This window comes from Tribolium madens, unplaced genomic scaffold (assembly GCF_015345945.1).
Source record: "Tribolium madens isolate multiple individuals breed KSU strain unplaced genomic scaffold, Tmad_KSU_1.1 Scaffold_96;HRSCAF=242;Tcas5.2_LG5, whole genome shotgun sequence".
NCBI classification, from domain to species: domain Eukaryota; kingdom Metazoa; phylum Arthropoda; class Insecta; order Coleoptera; family Tenebrionidae; genus Tribolium; species Tribolium madens.
Window position 1 is genome coordinate 16,216,959 of NW_025401068.1, and position 16,243 is coordinate 16,233,201.

Here is a 16,243-nt window from a genome sequence, read left to right on the forward strand (position 1 = left end):
AATTAGAAAATTTTTCAAATAAAAATATTTATAAAAATCGTAACAAATATCAATTTCTAAGATTGTTGGAAAATATGAACAAAAGAACTGATTTCAAAAATGCTAAGTTTATTATAAATTGTGTTACAAACTGAGATTTCTCTTAAAATGCTTCAAAATACGGTTTAATCTTGATAACATTATTCCCTGAGTAAACAGTTTTTTAAATTCTGTTATTCGGAGGTTTCTGACATATTCTATATTCTCCGACAATGTTCCTGAAAAAAGTGATCAAAAAATATTCTAACCCAAGTTGCATCTTTGACTTAAGAAAATATGGTTCAAAATCTGTTCCAAACTCCTCTAAAAAACGATTAAATCTTAACACTGAGGTTTCTTGAGTTTTGTAACACAGTCTGTCTTCTCAGAGATTTTTCAAAAAAAAAATCTAGTTTAATAAAAATTTTTGATAAAAAAACAGTGATTTCTTTGTTTTAATATATTAAAATGCTTTCAGGAAACGGTTAAATTCGAATACCAATGTTTCTAGAGAGATCTTTTTTTTAAATTTCATTATAATTAGGTAGTTTCTGGAATAATGTCTATTCCGAAAAAACGTCCCTGAAAAAAACATGTTTCATCTTTGACTTAAGAAAATTTGTAATCAATTTTGACAATAAAGTTTGTTGAGTTTTTTTGATAATGCCTGAGACAGTTTTTCTTCTCAGAGAAGTTCTTGAGAGATATATAAATTTTTTCTTACTTCTGCAAAAAAGAAAGAACAGAATTTAAAGCTGTAGAAATTTTTTCGTGTTTTGCATTTTTAAAGATTAATAAATCAAGAAGTTTGCTAACAGTAAAATAATTTAAAAAAATTGAATGGAACATCCTATTTTTTATTACTGCATCTAATAGACTGATAAATTGTCTATCTAAAAAAAATAAGTTTTAATGTCTAGAATTGATAAATGAAAAGATATTTAACATTCAATATTAATTGTAGTTGACTTATCCAGAGATTGTAAAAGTCGTTATAAATACTGGAATTAGATTTTTTTATTGTAAAAATAAAGAATAATAGATTCAGTGTAACACAAATGTGATTATTAAGTGATATTTCTTCCATCTCTTGTGCAACTGTGCACTTTTTGGCTACTGAAACAATAGTAATTATTTTTTTTAATGTTTAACGTTAATTATATTTTTAGTAAAAATAAATAATTTTAAAAAGACAATTTAATAATCTTTTTAATGCAAAAACAATAAATAGGGTGTTCCATTAAATTTTTTTAAGTTATTAAACTTTTAACAAACGCCTTCATTTTTATATCTTTGCAAATGCAACACACTAAAAAAATGTTACAACCTTATAGCTTGTGTAACTTCTTCTTTGCGGTAGTAAAAACAATATTTCTAGCTGTCTTAGTTTTTGTGTAATAAATGTTTTAAAAGTGCATGTTTTCGACAAAAAAAACGTCTTATTTTTCAAACTAAGCAAAGTCGGCCAATAAAAGTTTAGCTTAAAAACACTGTCATAAAAATCTACATCTAAAAACGCCAAGAAACATATGGTGTTTCATTAAAAAAAAACACAATTTTGTATTGTAACTTATTTTTAAGACACGGTTAATAGTTGACCATTTAAAGGTCACTAAGAGACATTTTCAACTCTATGGGACAGCCTGTATACAAAAAACATATAACATTCCAATACTTTATTCAAAAAAATCAAATATCCCAATAATTTTTACAAAAATTTCTGTTTAATAAAAATTATACCTAATAAAAAAAATTTATTAAAATATTAAAATGGTTTCAATGATAACGATTAAATCCTGATTCCAATGTTTCCTCCGAATTTTTTTTTAATTTCTGGAATAAACATCCCGGAAGGGTAAATGACATATTAATTACCCAACTATAAACCAGTTTCGAAGATACTTTCAATGTCAAGTTCGATTCAAATGTGATTTATAGAATCAGTCGATCTGAAAAACTTCGTTTCGAATGTTTAAATTAAATTCCGTCCTTGTGTGTTAAAAGACGCGTTTCAAGTGTTTCAGTATACTTACAAAAGTCAAGCATTTCTTTCACAAATCTTTGCAAGATCGATAATAGAAAAAGCAGCAAGGGGATGGGCAAATACTTATAGAAGTTTTATTGTGTGTTAAGCTGAGTGTCTACTCAAACTGCTTGATGACATGTAAGTAGATAAACAGTGACGAACTACATATTTGCAAAGTGCGTGAGAGACGTGCTCAAGTGTAGAATCCAACAACAAACTGAAAGACTTTACAATTTAAATTTGATACTTAATCCAAAACTCAGCAAATATAGTTAATTGTTGAGTGTAAAATTTCATACCAAATTCAAATTTAGTTTAGTAACGTTCAAATAAAAAAGATTCCCTTTCCCCCAGCTTCAAAGCAATATTGAGAAAAAACGACTTTTCTAGTAAAAATAAATCGATATGAAACCTGATAGCATGCAAAAACAAGACTTATTTTAAGATTTTTGGCTTTGAAATGAAAAAGCAAACATTTGCTCACACAAAACGTATTGCTAATTAGCAAATGCCAAGTTACAGCTTCACCCAAGAACAATTAATTTGAAAGCTTTGCCAAAGTTCACTAAACTAAAGCACTTTTCCACCTGCTCCTCAAGAAAATCTTATTAGTAATGACGCTTTTTACAGTGAAAACCCCAACAATTCCACTCGAGACGAGGTCAAACATTTGCCTCGAATCGCAGCTTTATTATATTAGTTTGTATGGGAATTTCGCGTGTGTTCAGCAGGACCGCGATGTAAATCATAGCAGGAATTCTATGTCATGAACTGCACGAAACGCGAATTGGCAAAGAACAACGTTTCTGGCACTTTCCTTCAGTAAACACAAGTTCTTAAGTACACCACAGGCGAATCCAACAATAACAGAGAAACACAAAGTGATTTGGTACAAGTTTGGCTCGAGTTATGGAAAAATGTGGCTCAGGAATTTTTATAATTTTTATTTTTATAAATAACATCAAATTATTTAAATTTGACAAAATTCTTTAAAGAGATATGTCTCCAGTGTGGTTGCAATTACAACTTCTCTGCTAAGTTGAGGCAAAATTAGTTGCTATAAATCCGGGTAACTATTGAAACTACAATTAGACTTCCTCTGCTCTCATGTCAACAACTAAACAGCTTGTTTTCAACGCATGTTAATACCTGAAGTTTCAAATTTCTGGAGAAGTTACTGCTTGTGACAGTTTAGCAACTAGTGTGTCACACTTGATATAATGATATTACTTATCTGGCACAAATGCACAAAATTGCATAACACAGAGCGACAAACTTGACAAATTATACAGGGCTGTTTTTTTTATTGTTACAAATTGAAACAGGAGATAGAATATTCAATTTTATGATAAAAGTTTCCTATGAACATTCTTGAAAAATACTATGTAAGGGCGCTACACTCCCTGAAAGGGGTGTATGTTTTAATGGATTTTGTGTAATATTTCAGAAACCATTTTAGATAAAAGTACAAAATTTGGTACCTTTATGTCGAAATTTTTAATCAAGGGCGTCCTAAAATGGATAAAAAAGTACTATAACAACAACAAAATTCTAAATTCCATAGTTTTTTACTAAAAAGAGGTCTCTTGCGTTTTTTCGATATAATTTACCCTTTTTGAGTAAAATCTTTCTAATATTTATGTTATACTTGTTTTGTGATGTTTTTTACCGAAAAAAAAATGGTCAAGTTTGGTCGAAAACCATACTATTTTTGCTTTTTTAAACGTTTTTTTTGCAAAATTTTTTTCGAACCAGTTGAAAAATCGCTATTTTTGTTTTCTTAAGCAGTTAAATACATTTTTGAACTAAAAACTTCTTTTTTTCACAAAATGTTGCTAAAATAGGCCACAAAATCACTAGATTCAAATTATCGCTCTATTTTGGTCTGTTTCAGTGGATTTAGTTTGGTGACCATTAAACCCACTTTTTTTCAAAAAATTTCATTCACAACCAAAAAACCACCAAGTTAGTGCACCTTTTAAAGCGTTTAACATGTTTTTGAGGTAAAAACTGTTTTTTTTTTGCAAAATTTTAGAAAAAAAGTGACCAAATATCATTATTTTTGACTTTTAGTTAAAAATGCACTTTTTTTGCTCAAGCAAGTCTTGAGATCTTCTAATTAGATAAAAAAAAATGGTGTTTTTAGCCATTTGTAGGTAAAAATTTTAATTGTTTTTTATCAAAACATGCCAAAAAATTAATTAGGCAAAAAATTATTTTATTACCATCTATTTTCAAGCGAATAAAAACGTTTTCGAGCCAAAACTGATTTTTTTCACAAAATTTTGCTAAAATAGCTACATTAGGGAGCGAAAACGACATTGTTTTTGAATTTTTCAAGTAAAATTTCACCCAAATGGGCCAAAAAACTAGCAAATTAAGTTGAAAATGGTATATTTTTTTAAACTGTGAGTTAGGATAAATAGTACTCTAACTATTTTGGCTGAAATTTCTTGCCACTTGCAACAACAAAATTCTAAATTGCATAGTTTTTCACAAAAAGAGGGCTTTTGCGTTTTTCGATACAACCCCATTAAAAAAGGGTGTAGCTCCTTTACAAGACATTTGATTTTGATACATATTTATAGGACACTTTTGTCTTAAAATTGAATATTCTTCTACCTGTTCAAATTTGTAACAATAAAAACAGAACACGTTGTATATCATTTTGTTCGTCTCAGTGAGACAAATAAAATGCACTAAAAAAAAATCAAAAAGTCCACACACTTTGAACAAAATATTTTTTTTCTAATTTAAATGAATTTAAAATACTTTAACTTTAAAAAATCATTACTCAATAACTATTAGGCCGATTTCCTTCAAATAAAGACCATTCTAAAGGGATAAACTTGCCCTTTAGAATAATATGAAATTTTAAATTGAATATTGGCAAACTTTTCTTTGAACAGTGTTCGAAGTAAATCGAAATAATCTAAGAAAAACCCCACGACTATTTTTTTTTCTTTATCACCATCGTGTAGAGCATCTCTTTATTAGTTGTAATCCAAATTTTCAAAAAAATATACCGAGTAGTTTTCAAGATATGATTTTTTGAAGTTAGGGTTTGCTAATCACCTTGACTTCAAAAAATCATATCATGAAAAAATCAAATATCATATAGAAAATAAAATATCAAATCAAAAAACCATATATTTTTTTTAACTTCATTGATTGTTTTACTGCTGTAAAAACTTTCTATTACAAGATAAAAACTCTAACTTTCCGGCGAGGTATTCAAATTTACGTCCATACATATTGTAGGCAACATAAAACTTTACTTCACTTCAATATTAGACAATATTACACTTTTATTATAATTTGATGGCAACTTCCCTGAGATAAAACCGTGTTAACGGATTTTAATAACAACAAAACAAAATTAAAATTTTGATGATTAGTGTTCTAGCAAAAAGCGTGAATAGTTAAATGTTTGATTTAGTAACAAATAAACTCTTGAAGTAATGCATTGTTTATTTAATCGAGTATAGCAACTTGAAGAACTCTTACCGGATCCCTTCTTCGATTATCCCTCAAACTGAGTCTCTGCTTCCAATCCCGTTTCTGCGAAGAATCGCTACTGAGTGATCTCAACATCGGATTCGACTGCATCATCTGTGAAAAAAACAAAGTAAAAAAATGTTATTCTGAAATTACATAGCCATGAGGAAATTATAATTGCGGTTTTAAATGTATGTTAGTTAAAAAACGTGCCTGTGAATTCCGAGATTAAAGTGAAATGATTACATAGTTTACTTTGCACTTCTCAAACGGGAAAATTTTAAATTGAAAATGAGAAGACGTTCTAAGGTTGCTTTTAAACTGGATAATCAAAGCATCAATCACTGTATAAATGGCAAAGCCCAACTTCATATATCATTTCGCATGAAATAGGCAGAAAATTGATTTCGGAATTTCTCTCACGATATAAAAAAAATAACAATCAAAACCTTTGCGACTTGGGACTAACTAGAAAAAAAAACTAGAAAGTTTTGACAACAGATACAGTTTATAATTTTTGTAACATGAATTGTAACATTTTTAATATATATTTTTGTACATTTATAAAATCTTTGTAAAACACCGTTTTTATTTAAGAAAAAAATTATTTGTATGGTAATCTCAAAAGTTTAAACAATTAATTAAAATAAAAAATATGTTGGTATCGCTCCTTTACAACCTTTAAACATTTATTAATTAATTTCCAAAAAAAACTGGTAGTTTACTCAAAAAAATTCTTTAATTTTTGTAAGTGAAACAATTTTTTAACAAAAAAGTGTGAGTTTACAAAAAAAAAATTGCATAACAACAAGCTTGTTGTCTAAAAAAATTATGGTAGGTTTACATTTAAAAAAATTCTTATTATGTTTATCTCGTAAGTATAAACAATTAATTAATAATCAATTTTTTATTAGCATTTTTATAGCCATTGCACATTATAAATTTATTTGCCACAGAAATTGATAATTTCGCCGGAATAAAATCGTTTCCAGACTTTTGTATATGTTAAGAGAGCTTCTTCAAATTCAATTTAAAACAATGTTTTCACTTAGGATTCTAAATTATTGATTTATCCTAGTGTCACCTACATTAGAAAATCCCTTAATACCCATTGTACGTTTGGATAAATTTATTAAGTTGCAAAGATGTTCTCAAAATTTAAGGATTTCGAACCAACAAGCTCGTACTTTATAGTTAAATAAAATAAAACTCTGCATCACTAAAAATTTGTTGTTGGCAAATAAGTTATTATTTTAAAATTCCACTTTTACCTTTTTTGGTTGCATCTTATGTGGAGATCAAGTTTTTACACATATTTCAATTGTCTCAAAATTAAAAGAAAGAAAAAAATACTTGACTAAAATTTTAACTATAATTTCATTCGGCCAAGCAAAAAAAACCTCGTAGGCTGAAAAAACGTTTATTTCAGTGTTTTGTAACAAGTCAATGAAATAAAAGAACACCAAATTAGCGTCAGTTTAAAAAATCAACGAAAATGAAAAATGTAGCTTGTTTTTGAAGCCGGCAAAATTTATTTTTTGACGTTTGAAATAAAGCTGAAATGAGCTGGGATCTGATCTCTGACAGTTTTTTTTCAGTGGCTTTGTGATGTTCACGTCATGTACAACTTATTACTATGCAATTCTGTCATCGCCCACCCGTATGTTCCGCAATACGAGAAATTAGCATTCGAGTAAACAGAATAATAAACAAATTCATTCTAAAATAGAGTATTTCGTGGAACATCTTTTTTTATGCAAAAACAGAAGCCCACAAAGCCTAAACGAAATTTATTAACCGTTTTCAAATAAATATTTATCACAGGAAGTTCCATTTGCAAATGTCTATTTTTATCAAGACACAATCTGCCTTCTTTTATTGTTTGTCCAATTCCGGTCCTGGAAACTTTACGAAAATTGTTTGGAAAGTAGAGTGCGGGTGAATAAATATTTAAATGGAGTTTACATTGCGAAGAAAGACGTAATAAATAAAAGTAGCGTCAACGATCATAATCTTGATTGAAAGACGACGTCGTCGATTCAAAAGCTAAAAAGCTATGAAAACAAACTCGCAAAAATCTAATTATTTGTTCTTTTGACAATTCACGCTTCGATAAATTACCTGACATCAATACACACGAAACTCTAATTCATATATTGCAAAATTTTAGCAAGTTTCACATCTAATGATGCTGAATACCGGAACGAAACTCGAAACTCATTAGAGCCTCTTCATAAAATTATGAACACCACAGTGGAATAACACAAGTTTGGTGGAGCAAATCACTGCAAATCGCATTAATTTGCGAATACTTTAAGCACAAAAGTGTTTTTGTTCATGAAATAGGTAAGCACAAATTTCAATACCTACTAAAATTACAGATTGTTGTAAGCAATCTGATTTATACAATTTTATGTTTTGTTTCCTAGATTACAAAAAATGTTTAAAATTTGTTTACAAAATCAGGATTGTTTTAAAGTTTTTTTTTTAATTCAAATGCATTATATTGTATTCTCCCTCAAGAGCATTTACATTCACTTACGAGCTGTAATTTAATCACAGCGCATGTCGGCAATATCAAAGTTGCAAAACATGTAAATAAATATATTTAAACAAAAAAACATACAAAAACAACAAAACAGTAACAAAATCAAGTCCTGAAATTAGCCCAAAATATGCTTCAGAAAAAGCTTTCTTTTTAAACTAAAAAACTATCTAACTTGTTTGATTCCTTGATCAAAAATACCCAAATTACATGTTAAATTATATATCTTTCATGTTTCACTAACTTTGGAAATGTTTTACAGTGTTTGAAACAATAATACCTCTTATAAAACCACCTTCTGTTAAAGTAAACACTGATTTTGGATAAGTTGATGGTTAATTTCGAAGCGAATATATGCACATAATTATCTGAAACTAAACTTGCTTCTGCACTTGTCGGTCAAAAGTAAATATTTAGTTCAGCAATTTGTTCATGATAAAATAAATCGAAAGTTTCAACAAAAATAAAACACTTATTTTATTAATACAATTTGTCGGCAGTGTCTTATTTATGGTTGCAACACATTGATTAATTATCGTGTTGTTAGTCAAACTTGGGTTATATTTATTACCGACTCAAAACCTTAAATTTATTATGACATGTTATAACAAAGTCTGAATAATTTTCAATTTTTTCATAAAGAAAGCGTGCGAAAATAAATGTTCATTTGGTCAAGTTTCAGGTGTTTATGGAGCGTTTATTTTAGTTGGAATAAATTTGCAAACAAAAATAACCGAAAAAATGTTTTCTTTGTGAGAAATCCACATTGTCCTCAATAACAGCAAATGTAATGAATATTAAACGTATGGATTACTGTGCAATTTTATTCAATTTCATTTTGCGAAAAGCGCGCATTTATATCAGTTTATTTGACTGCTCTGAAAATCTTATTGTATTCAGGACAAACAAATTACTTTGGTTTCATTCCTCCTTTTATGATAACACGAATCCAAGCGCTCGTTTCAAGCCAAAACTAGAGGTTTTCATCATAAGACTGACAAATTGCAAAGGTGGATATTTTAGATTAATTTAATTGTTTTGTGTTCCCACTTGAAACTTTAACCATTTGTCTAACTTTGAGAATTTATTTAGAATGTCATGCAAACAAACCAAACTTCGACAAAAACAGTCACGAATTCGTACATGGCTTAAGCTCTGAAAGCTTGCTGAAAACAAACTTTGATATTTTAATAGGCCAATTTCAGGCAGATTAGAACTGAAAAAATTACTAGCTTTTCGACATTTTTTTTTTCAATACATTTCCATGAATTTTTAAGAGAGTAGCTAGCACGCCAGACAAGAAATTGGATTTCTAGAGTAATCCAATACGACATCCTACGTGAAAAAAATAAAGCTTCTCATGCAAATATTATATCATAAAAGTATAAATATACTTACAGCTTTGTGGAAAAATATCTACTTGGTTTTTTACCTCAAAATTGATAAAATAAGAGCAATCCCAAATAATAATGCTGTCAGAAACACGAAACCTTGATCATACACAAAAAGCCCCAAATTGGTAACCGATACCACATTGTTGGTGAAAGTGGGCGCAGCAAATAAATATCGATCTGTGCGAGTTATACACACTATTTTACAAATGAAATTAAATTAATTACTAAAGTGGCATTAATATTAAAATACTAGAAAATTTTATTCAAATAACAAAAGAGATATTCGAGATGCGGCCTTATAATCGATAAAAAATATACACGGTGTTCCAATGAAAACGAGCCAGAAACTAAAAAGACAATTTTGTTTCCCAGAGAGACATTTTTTGACGCACCCCAATTTTAAAAATTTAAATAGAACTACCCTACTTGTGGCACATCAAATGAAAGCTGTTTTAACAAGCTTTTCAAAACTTTTTACCAAAATTAAATCAGACGATCTATTCATGAGATACAGGGTGTTCTAATGAAAACGATCCAAAAAGAATTTGCAAAAAAAACAAAACAGGTTAATTTTGTTCTTAAAAAAGACATTTTTTGACACAATTTTAAAAGCACCCCCTTTAACTTCTCCCACCTCAATTTTGAAATTTCAAATGACACCAACTCACTTGCCACAGATCAAATAAAAGTGTTTTTAAAATGTTCTTTGAACCTCTTTTCTAAAGTTCATTAGATATTCATAAGATATTCGCAAAAAATAATGTTTCTAATTAGTAATTACTTCTAATAAAAACTATTAAAATAAATTACAAGAAACATACTAATATTGTTATAAGTATTATTGAAACTGTAACAAACTTATTTTTATTTCTTTATTTTATTGTCTAAATAATCGGACTAAAGGTTTCTTATAATTTAATGTAAGTATCTAAAAAATAGCAATATAGTTCTTAAGACCCTTTGTACATATTGACTGCTGAAGGATTAGTTTTTTGCCGATATTTAATGAATGTATAAAAATCATTTCATTTTGAAAAAAGCTTTTAAAGAGCATTTTAAAAGTGTTTTCATTTTTTGTATCACTAGTGGTTGGTGCTATTTGACATTTAAGAGTTAAGTGGCATAGAGGTTAAAAGGTTAGTGAAAGTGCTTTTAAAATTGCGTCAAAAAATGTCCTTTTTAAAAACAGATTTTTTTTGGTGATTTTGGTAAAAAGTTTTGAAAACCTTGCTAAAATAGCTTTCATTTGATGTGCCACAAGTAGAGTAGTGCCATTAAAATTTTTAAAGTTGGGGTGCGTGGGGGTTAAGGCGTTACTGAGGGTGCTTTAAAAATTACGTCAAAAAATGCCCCCCTCGGAAACAAAATCGACCTGTTTCAGCGTTTTTGCAAAGTCATTTTAGTTTCTGAGATATTCGGGGTGGCTCGTTTAAATTAAAACACCCTGTATTCTCTTTCTTAATTCTTCAAGCTTAGACTTAACAATTTCATGCAGTGCTTATATTTTTTCATCATAAAATAAACAGTTTTGGTACAATTAACAAGAAGTAAGTAAAAGTTGTGTTAACAAACTGTATATTCCAAATATTTCATTTTATCATGAAATTCAGTGCATTTTTGAATTTTCTTTCTTGTAAGCAAACAAAAAAATCTGAATTTATTTAATATGATGGACACATAACAGTTCTCTGATTAAATAATAACAAAATTGAAATGAATAGAATCGTTTATTTTGAGGAATCAACAATTGATTATTTAATTTTGTTGTTGTACAAGAAATGTTCTTTGCTTTTTCTCTTTTCCTATATAAGAGATTGCATAAAATTCTGCTTTCGTAAATGGTGAAGGCGCCGGGTTTCCCTTTAATAAATATTTTTTTGACTTTTTTAATTGCAAAAAACTCTAATTCACATCATTTAAACTCGTAATCTTCATGCACACAGAAATGAAATAGGAATGAAATAGGACACGTTGCATTGTTGATCGATCGCTGTTGTTGATCATTGTAATTAAATTACTGATTTATCTTTCGTTACAACAGTGATAAACAAGCAGAATTATCTCATTCGCATTGAATTAACGTTCATATATGTACACTAGTTATTAGTTTATTATCAAAATATATTGAAATTAGAAATTGCTTGCTCAAGCAATATCTAAAGTCTCGAAACTAAAATTACCGTTTCACTGACGACTAAAGTAAAAGCAACTCTAAAGGGACTCGACGTAAAGCAAAACCAAATTGCGGACTTAATTAAACCGAAATTGGTCGAAACCTGATATTTTCTCACATTCCTGTTGAGCTAAAATCGCACGATTTTCCATCATTAATTATCATTTTCTCTCAGTAATAAAATATTTCGAATTCCGAACAAAAAGGTTAATTATTAGATTGCAATTTCTCCAGATTTAAGCTCCCTAGAGATAGGATGAAATAAAGTGATGTATTAATTTCCATTAGGAAATTTTATGCAACGAGCTTGGCATAATAAATAATTCAACAATACGGCTTTTTATGGCTTTTCAGAAGCGTATTGAGACAGTATTACCAACCCTTGGGGATAATTCCATTTGAAAGCAAATGTTCCATTAAAAATTTAAAGGTCAGTTCTGTGGGTAGGAGATCAAAAAGAAAATTTTTATTGCTGCATCATTTATTTTCTTAAATAAATTTAATTAAATTAAAAAGGTGCTTTAATTTTCTCACACTATCAAAATAAAATTAAATAAGAAGTTAATGAAATTTTAGGAATAAGTAATGTATTTGTAAAAAACTTTCTACTCTCAAAGGGAATTGAAACAGGAAAACCTTTCGAAATTGCGTATTTTAAATTTGCTAAAACATGTTTCAGTTTTAGTAAAATTGAAACAACAAAATTTAATTAATTAGAAATGAATCTCATTCTTAAGAAAATATAAATGCGATAAGTCTTATTTACCTTAAACATTTTAATTAAAAGCTTAAACAAATAAAACCTCGCTAAACTAATTTTGTAGTAAATTAATTTTTCAATAATTGAAAATCATGATACGAATAAACTCCACTTTGTTGGCGTATTCGACAAGAAATTTTTATTACATTGAGTAACAATTCGTGTTCAATACTCTCTGTGAGGAATATTAAGTATAAATGTAAAGTTTATACGTAAAAAAGTAATTGTAGAATCATAAAAAATATTTTTCCTGAAAAAATTAACTAAGCAATTTCTGATTTATTTAATTCGTTTTGTTATTTTCGATACTAACGAGTTAGCAGTGATACAAAGAAGATGCCACAAACAAATGGAAGTTATTTTAGCTTTATTTTTGACTTGTTGTCAAATTTTCTCAAAAAAGTTTGAAAATCATCAAATTACTTCGAAAGACCTTACTAAAACTTGTTTTGTTTATTTGACCAAAATTTTATAAGAATAAGCCTAAAAATTACTAAACTAACTTTAAAATTGAGATTATTTTAATTTTGTTTTTGCATTTTTTTGTCAAAATATGTCTTGAGTGTAGTTATTTTAGACAATTTGGAGCGATTTAGTTAACCTCAATTGTCTAAAAAGATCACACGATTTAAATTATTCTTTAAAAGTATTTATCAAAAATTCAAAATTTTTGTTTTTGATATACACTTTTTTGGCCAAAATTTAGTTGTTCTCTCTTTTTTTGTAAAGTTTGGGTTTATTTGTTTACTAATTTAAAATTCAATAAAAAAAACATTCTGTAAATGAAGTTTGGTAAACTATCCCTTTTCGCTGCATTTTCTCAAACAAAAAATATTATATGTTATATTCTGGTTATTATTTTGTCTGAAATTGATAATCTCTTTCTGGGGTTGGTTGAAATGTGACAAGGAAGACAAAGTTTAATTTTCCGAAAAAGTCTTTGAAAGCAGCGTCAATAGTAGAAAATAATATATTCTGGTGTGAGTTTAATCCGAAACGTGTGAAAAAGTCGTCACATATTAAATTTGTCTGTGAAAAGGAAAGTTGGAGCTTTTTTCGARAATTTTGGGGTTTTTGTGTGAACTGGCAGCGGCGAAACTCGATAAGAAACAGATTAATTTCTAGAGTTGAGAATTTTTTATGAAACGAGTCGTGGATTAAACGTTTTAAATTTCCATTGGATTTGTTTTTGGGGAGGACAGGAATTAGGAAATTTGTTGAGTGGAAGTTGTAAAGAGCTCTTTCTCCTACAATGAATATTCAAATTCCCTTTTGTATAGTTGTACCTTTCTAAGGGCCTACACATATATTATAAATTATTAATATGGTAATCTCAAAAGTTTAAACAATTAATTAAAATAAAAACTATTTTGGCATCGCTCCTTAACAACCTTAAAACATTTATTAATTTATTTTCAAAAAAACTGGTAGTTTACTCAAAAAAATTCTTTAATTCTTGTAAGTCAAATTTTTTTTTACTGAATAAGGTTAATAAAATTATCCCATTGTTAAAGTTGTTTGGTTTTTCTCGATATAAAATAAAAAATAATGTTTATTATTATTTGATATTCAAGTTCTGCTATAGAAAAGCTCTTGAAACATCAAACATTAACGAGAGAATTTCTTTTATTTTCTTTTACACTAATGGTCAAAATTTCGTGTCATCTGCTGCACTTGACACATAGTTCAATGGTCGACTGAATCTCATTTAAGAGTTAAAACTAATTGCACGTTAACGACCCATAATTCGCCTCCAACTAGAATAATTGAATCGTCAATTTGAAAGTTTGAAATTTAGTTTTGATTACAACCAAAGGAAAATACAAAAAAGACATGTTTCGTGACACAAATCAATCAAAAAAACAAACATTTGCTTGAATATGTTGAAAGCTAAACAATGACAGGCCACAAGAGACTCCAGAGTAATGTCCCTATCCGAATTAGCAAATGTGTTGTGTCAGCAAAACACTAAATTAAATTACTTTTTAGAATTTACAATTCACATTTCCATGATTAGTTTTTTCCAATATTAGAGCAATTTTTCAAAGTAAATCAAAAAACTTACGTTAATTGTTATTAAACAGGGTACTAGAAAATTACCTCGTGCTGTTTCAATCAAAAAGTTGTAATTTTTTGTAGTTGGTTGGAGTTGCAAAATTAGGTTTTGGATTGAAATGTATTCTCTATTAATATCAAATCTCTGTGGTGAATTCTAAAAATTCCAATCATGTAAATATATTTTGAGAAATAAAATAAATAGTTTTTTGTTTAAAAATTATATATTATTAAAGACACAAATAAAAAGACAATTTTTCGTTTAGTTGCTACTTTTACAGAATACAGAAATGAGTTGCATAGTTTGTAGTTTTTAAATTAAAAAAAAACACTCTTTTATACCTTTATACTACACGACTAAAAGAACTAGAAAAATAAAGTTTTCCAATTTTAAAATTTTCGTTATTCGTAAAAATTTGTAGTATTAAAAAAATAAAAAAAAAAGTTTACGATAAAAATAGCTCTTATGCTTTCGCTTATGCTGTCCTGTTTTGCTCTTATTCATTTTTATGGGTTTATACTTTTTTATTATTACCGGGGTTGCAACACTGCGCCACCACGCCCCCGGCCAGTGTCTCTGCTCTAATCAAATATATTTATTTAAGCGTTTTACAACGCTGAATCGCAAATAAAACCAACAACAATAGTCAAAGTTGGACTCAAAATATTTTAAACTTTTACTCTATTAAAAATTTTGCTGTTTTTTTCCCGGAGCATTTTACATACGCACAGTTCAAAACATTAACAATTTTCAATATTTTTGCACAAACACTTTAATTGCAAAAAAATAATATTGAAAAAATAAAGGTTTGACGTCGGTTCAATCTCAAGGGACTCTATAAGGGATAACCCAGCTTCTCATAGCAGTTAGTCAATCCATCTCAATTTGATCGATCCGTCCAAAATTCGACGTTATTAAAAAAACAAAAAAAAATTGTGATAGTTGAATCCCAAATTATTATTATTTACAAAATTATATCTTCCAATAAAAAATAACAAAATAAAAATAAACCACACCAAAAACCAAAATTAAATATCAAAGGAAAAGTTTGACAAAGGTTGATATTTTCATTAAAACTTCACTGAATCAGACAACTTTTTCCAACATTAACTAGCACCACTAATATAACTGGTATTCACCCACAGAAAGTTATTTTGATTCATGTTTTCTCGTTACAAGCTAAAAAAGCTTTGGTTTTTAAATGTTATCATGTATTTTTCTGTCCTTTTTAACATCACTTAAATCAATAATAATTTATGTAGCACGGTGAATCTGTTTCAGCCCAAAAACGTTCTATTGTTTCAGAATTCAATACCTGCCTCGTTATTGTTTGCGTCCTGAAAGCGCGCTGAATACCCACAATAAAAAGGACAGTCACTCTAATTTCAATTTATTAACGAAATCAAAAATACAAAACCAGAACAAATGTAAATGAAAACTTGCGACCCATTTGCCACGTAAATACCAGCCGCTAGAGAATTAGCAATTTAGAGGCTTTGAAAGCACGAATATTGATGTGCATATGCAAATAACTGTTTAGATTTATAATATATGTGTAAGCCCTTAGAAAGGTACAACTATACAAAAGGGAATTTGAATATTCATTGTAGGAGAAAGAGCTCTTTACAACTTCCACTCAACAAGTTTCCTAATTCCTGTCCTCCCCAAAAACAAATCTAATGGAAATTTAAAACGTTTAATCCACGACTCGTTTCATAAAAAATTCTCAACTCTAGAAATTAATCTGTTTCTTATCGAGTTTCGCCGCTGCCA

General features: G+C 28.4%; 1 protein-coding gene across 2 annotated transcripts in view; it reads right to left on the reverse strand.

The window, feature by feature from the left end:
• The window catches only part of LOC123013575 (adenylate cyclase type 6), a 107,178-nt gene that overhangs the window by 60,547 nt on the left and 30,388 nt on the right, over positions 1 to 16,243 (reverse strand). For both annotated transcript variants that reach the window (XM_044412187.1, XM_044412186.1), the window contains one exon: positions 5,552 to 5,656. In XM_044412187.1, coding sequence (XP_044268122.1) covers positions 5,552 to 5,656 — 105 coding nt within the window. The remainder of the gene's footprint in view (positions 1 to 5,551; positions 5,657 to 16,243) is intronic.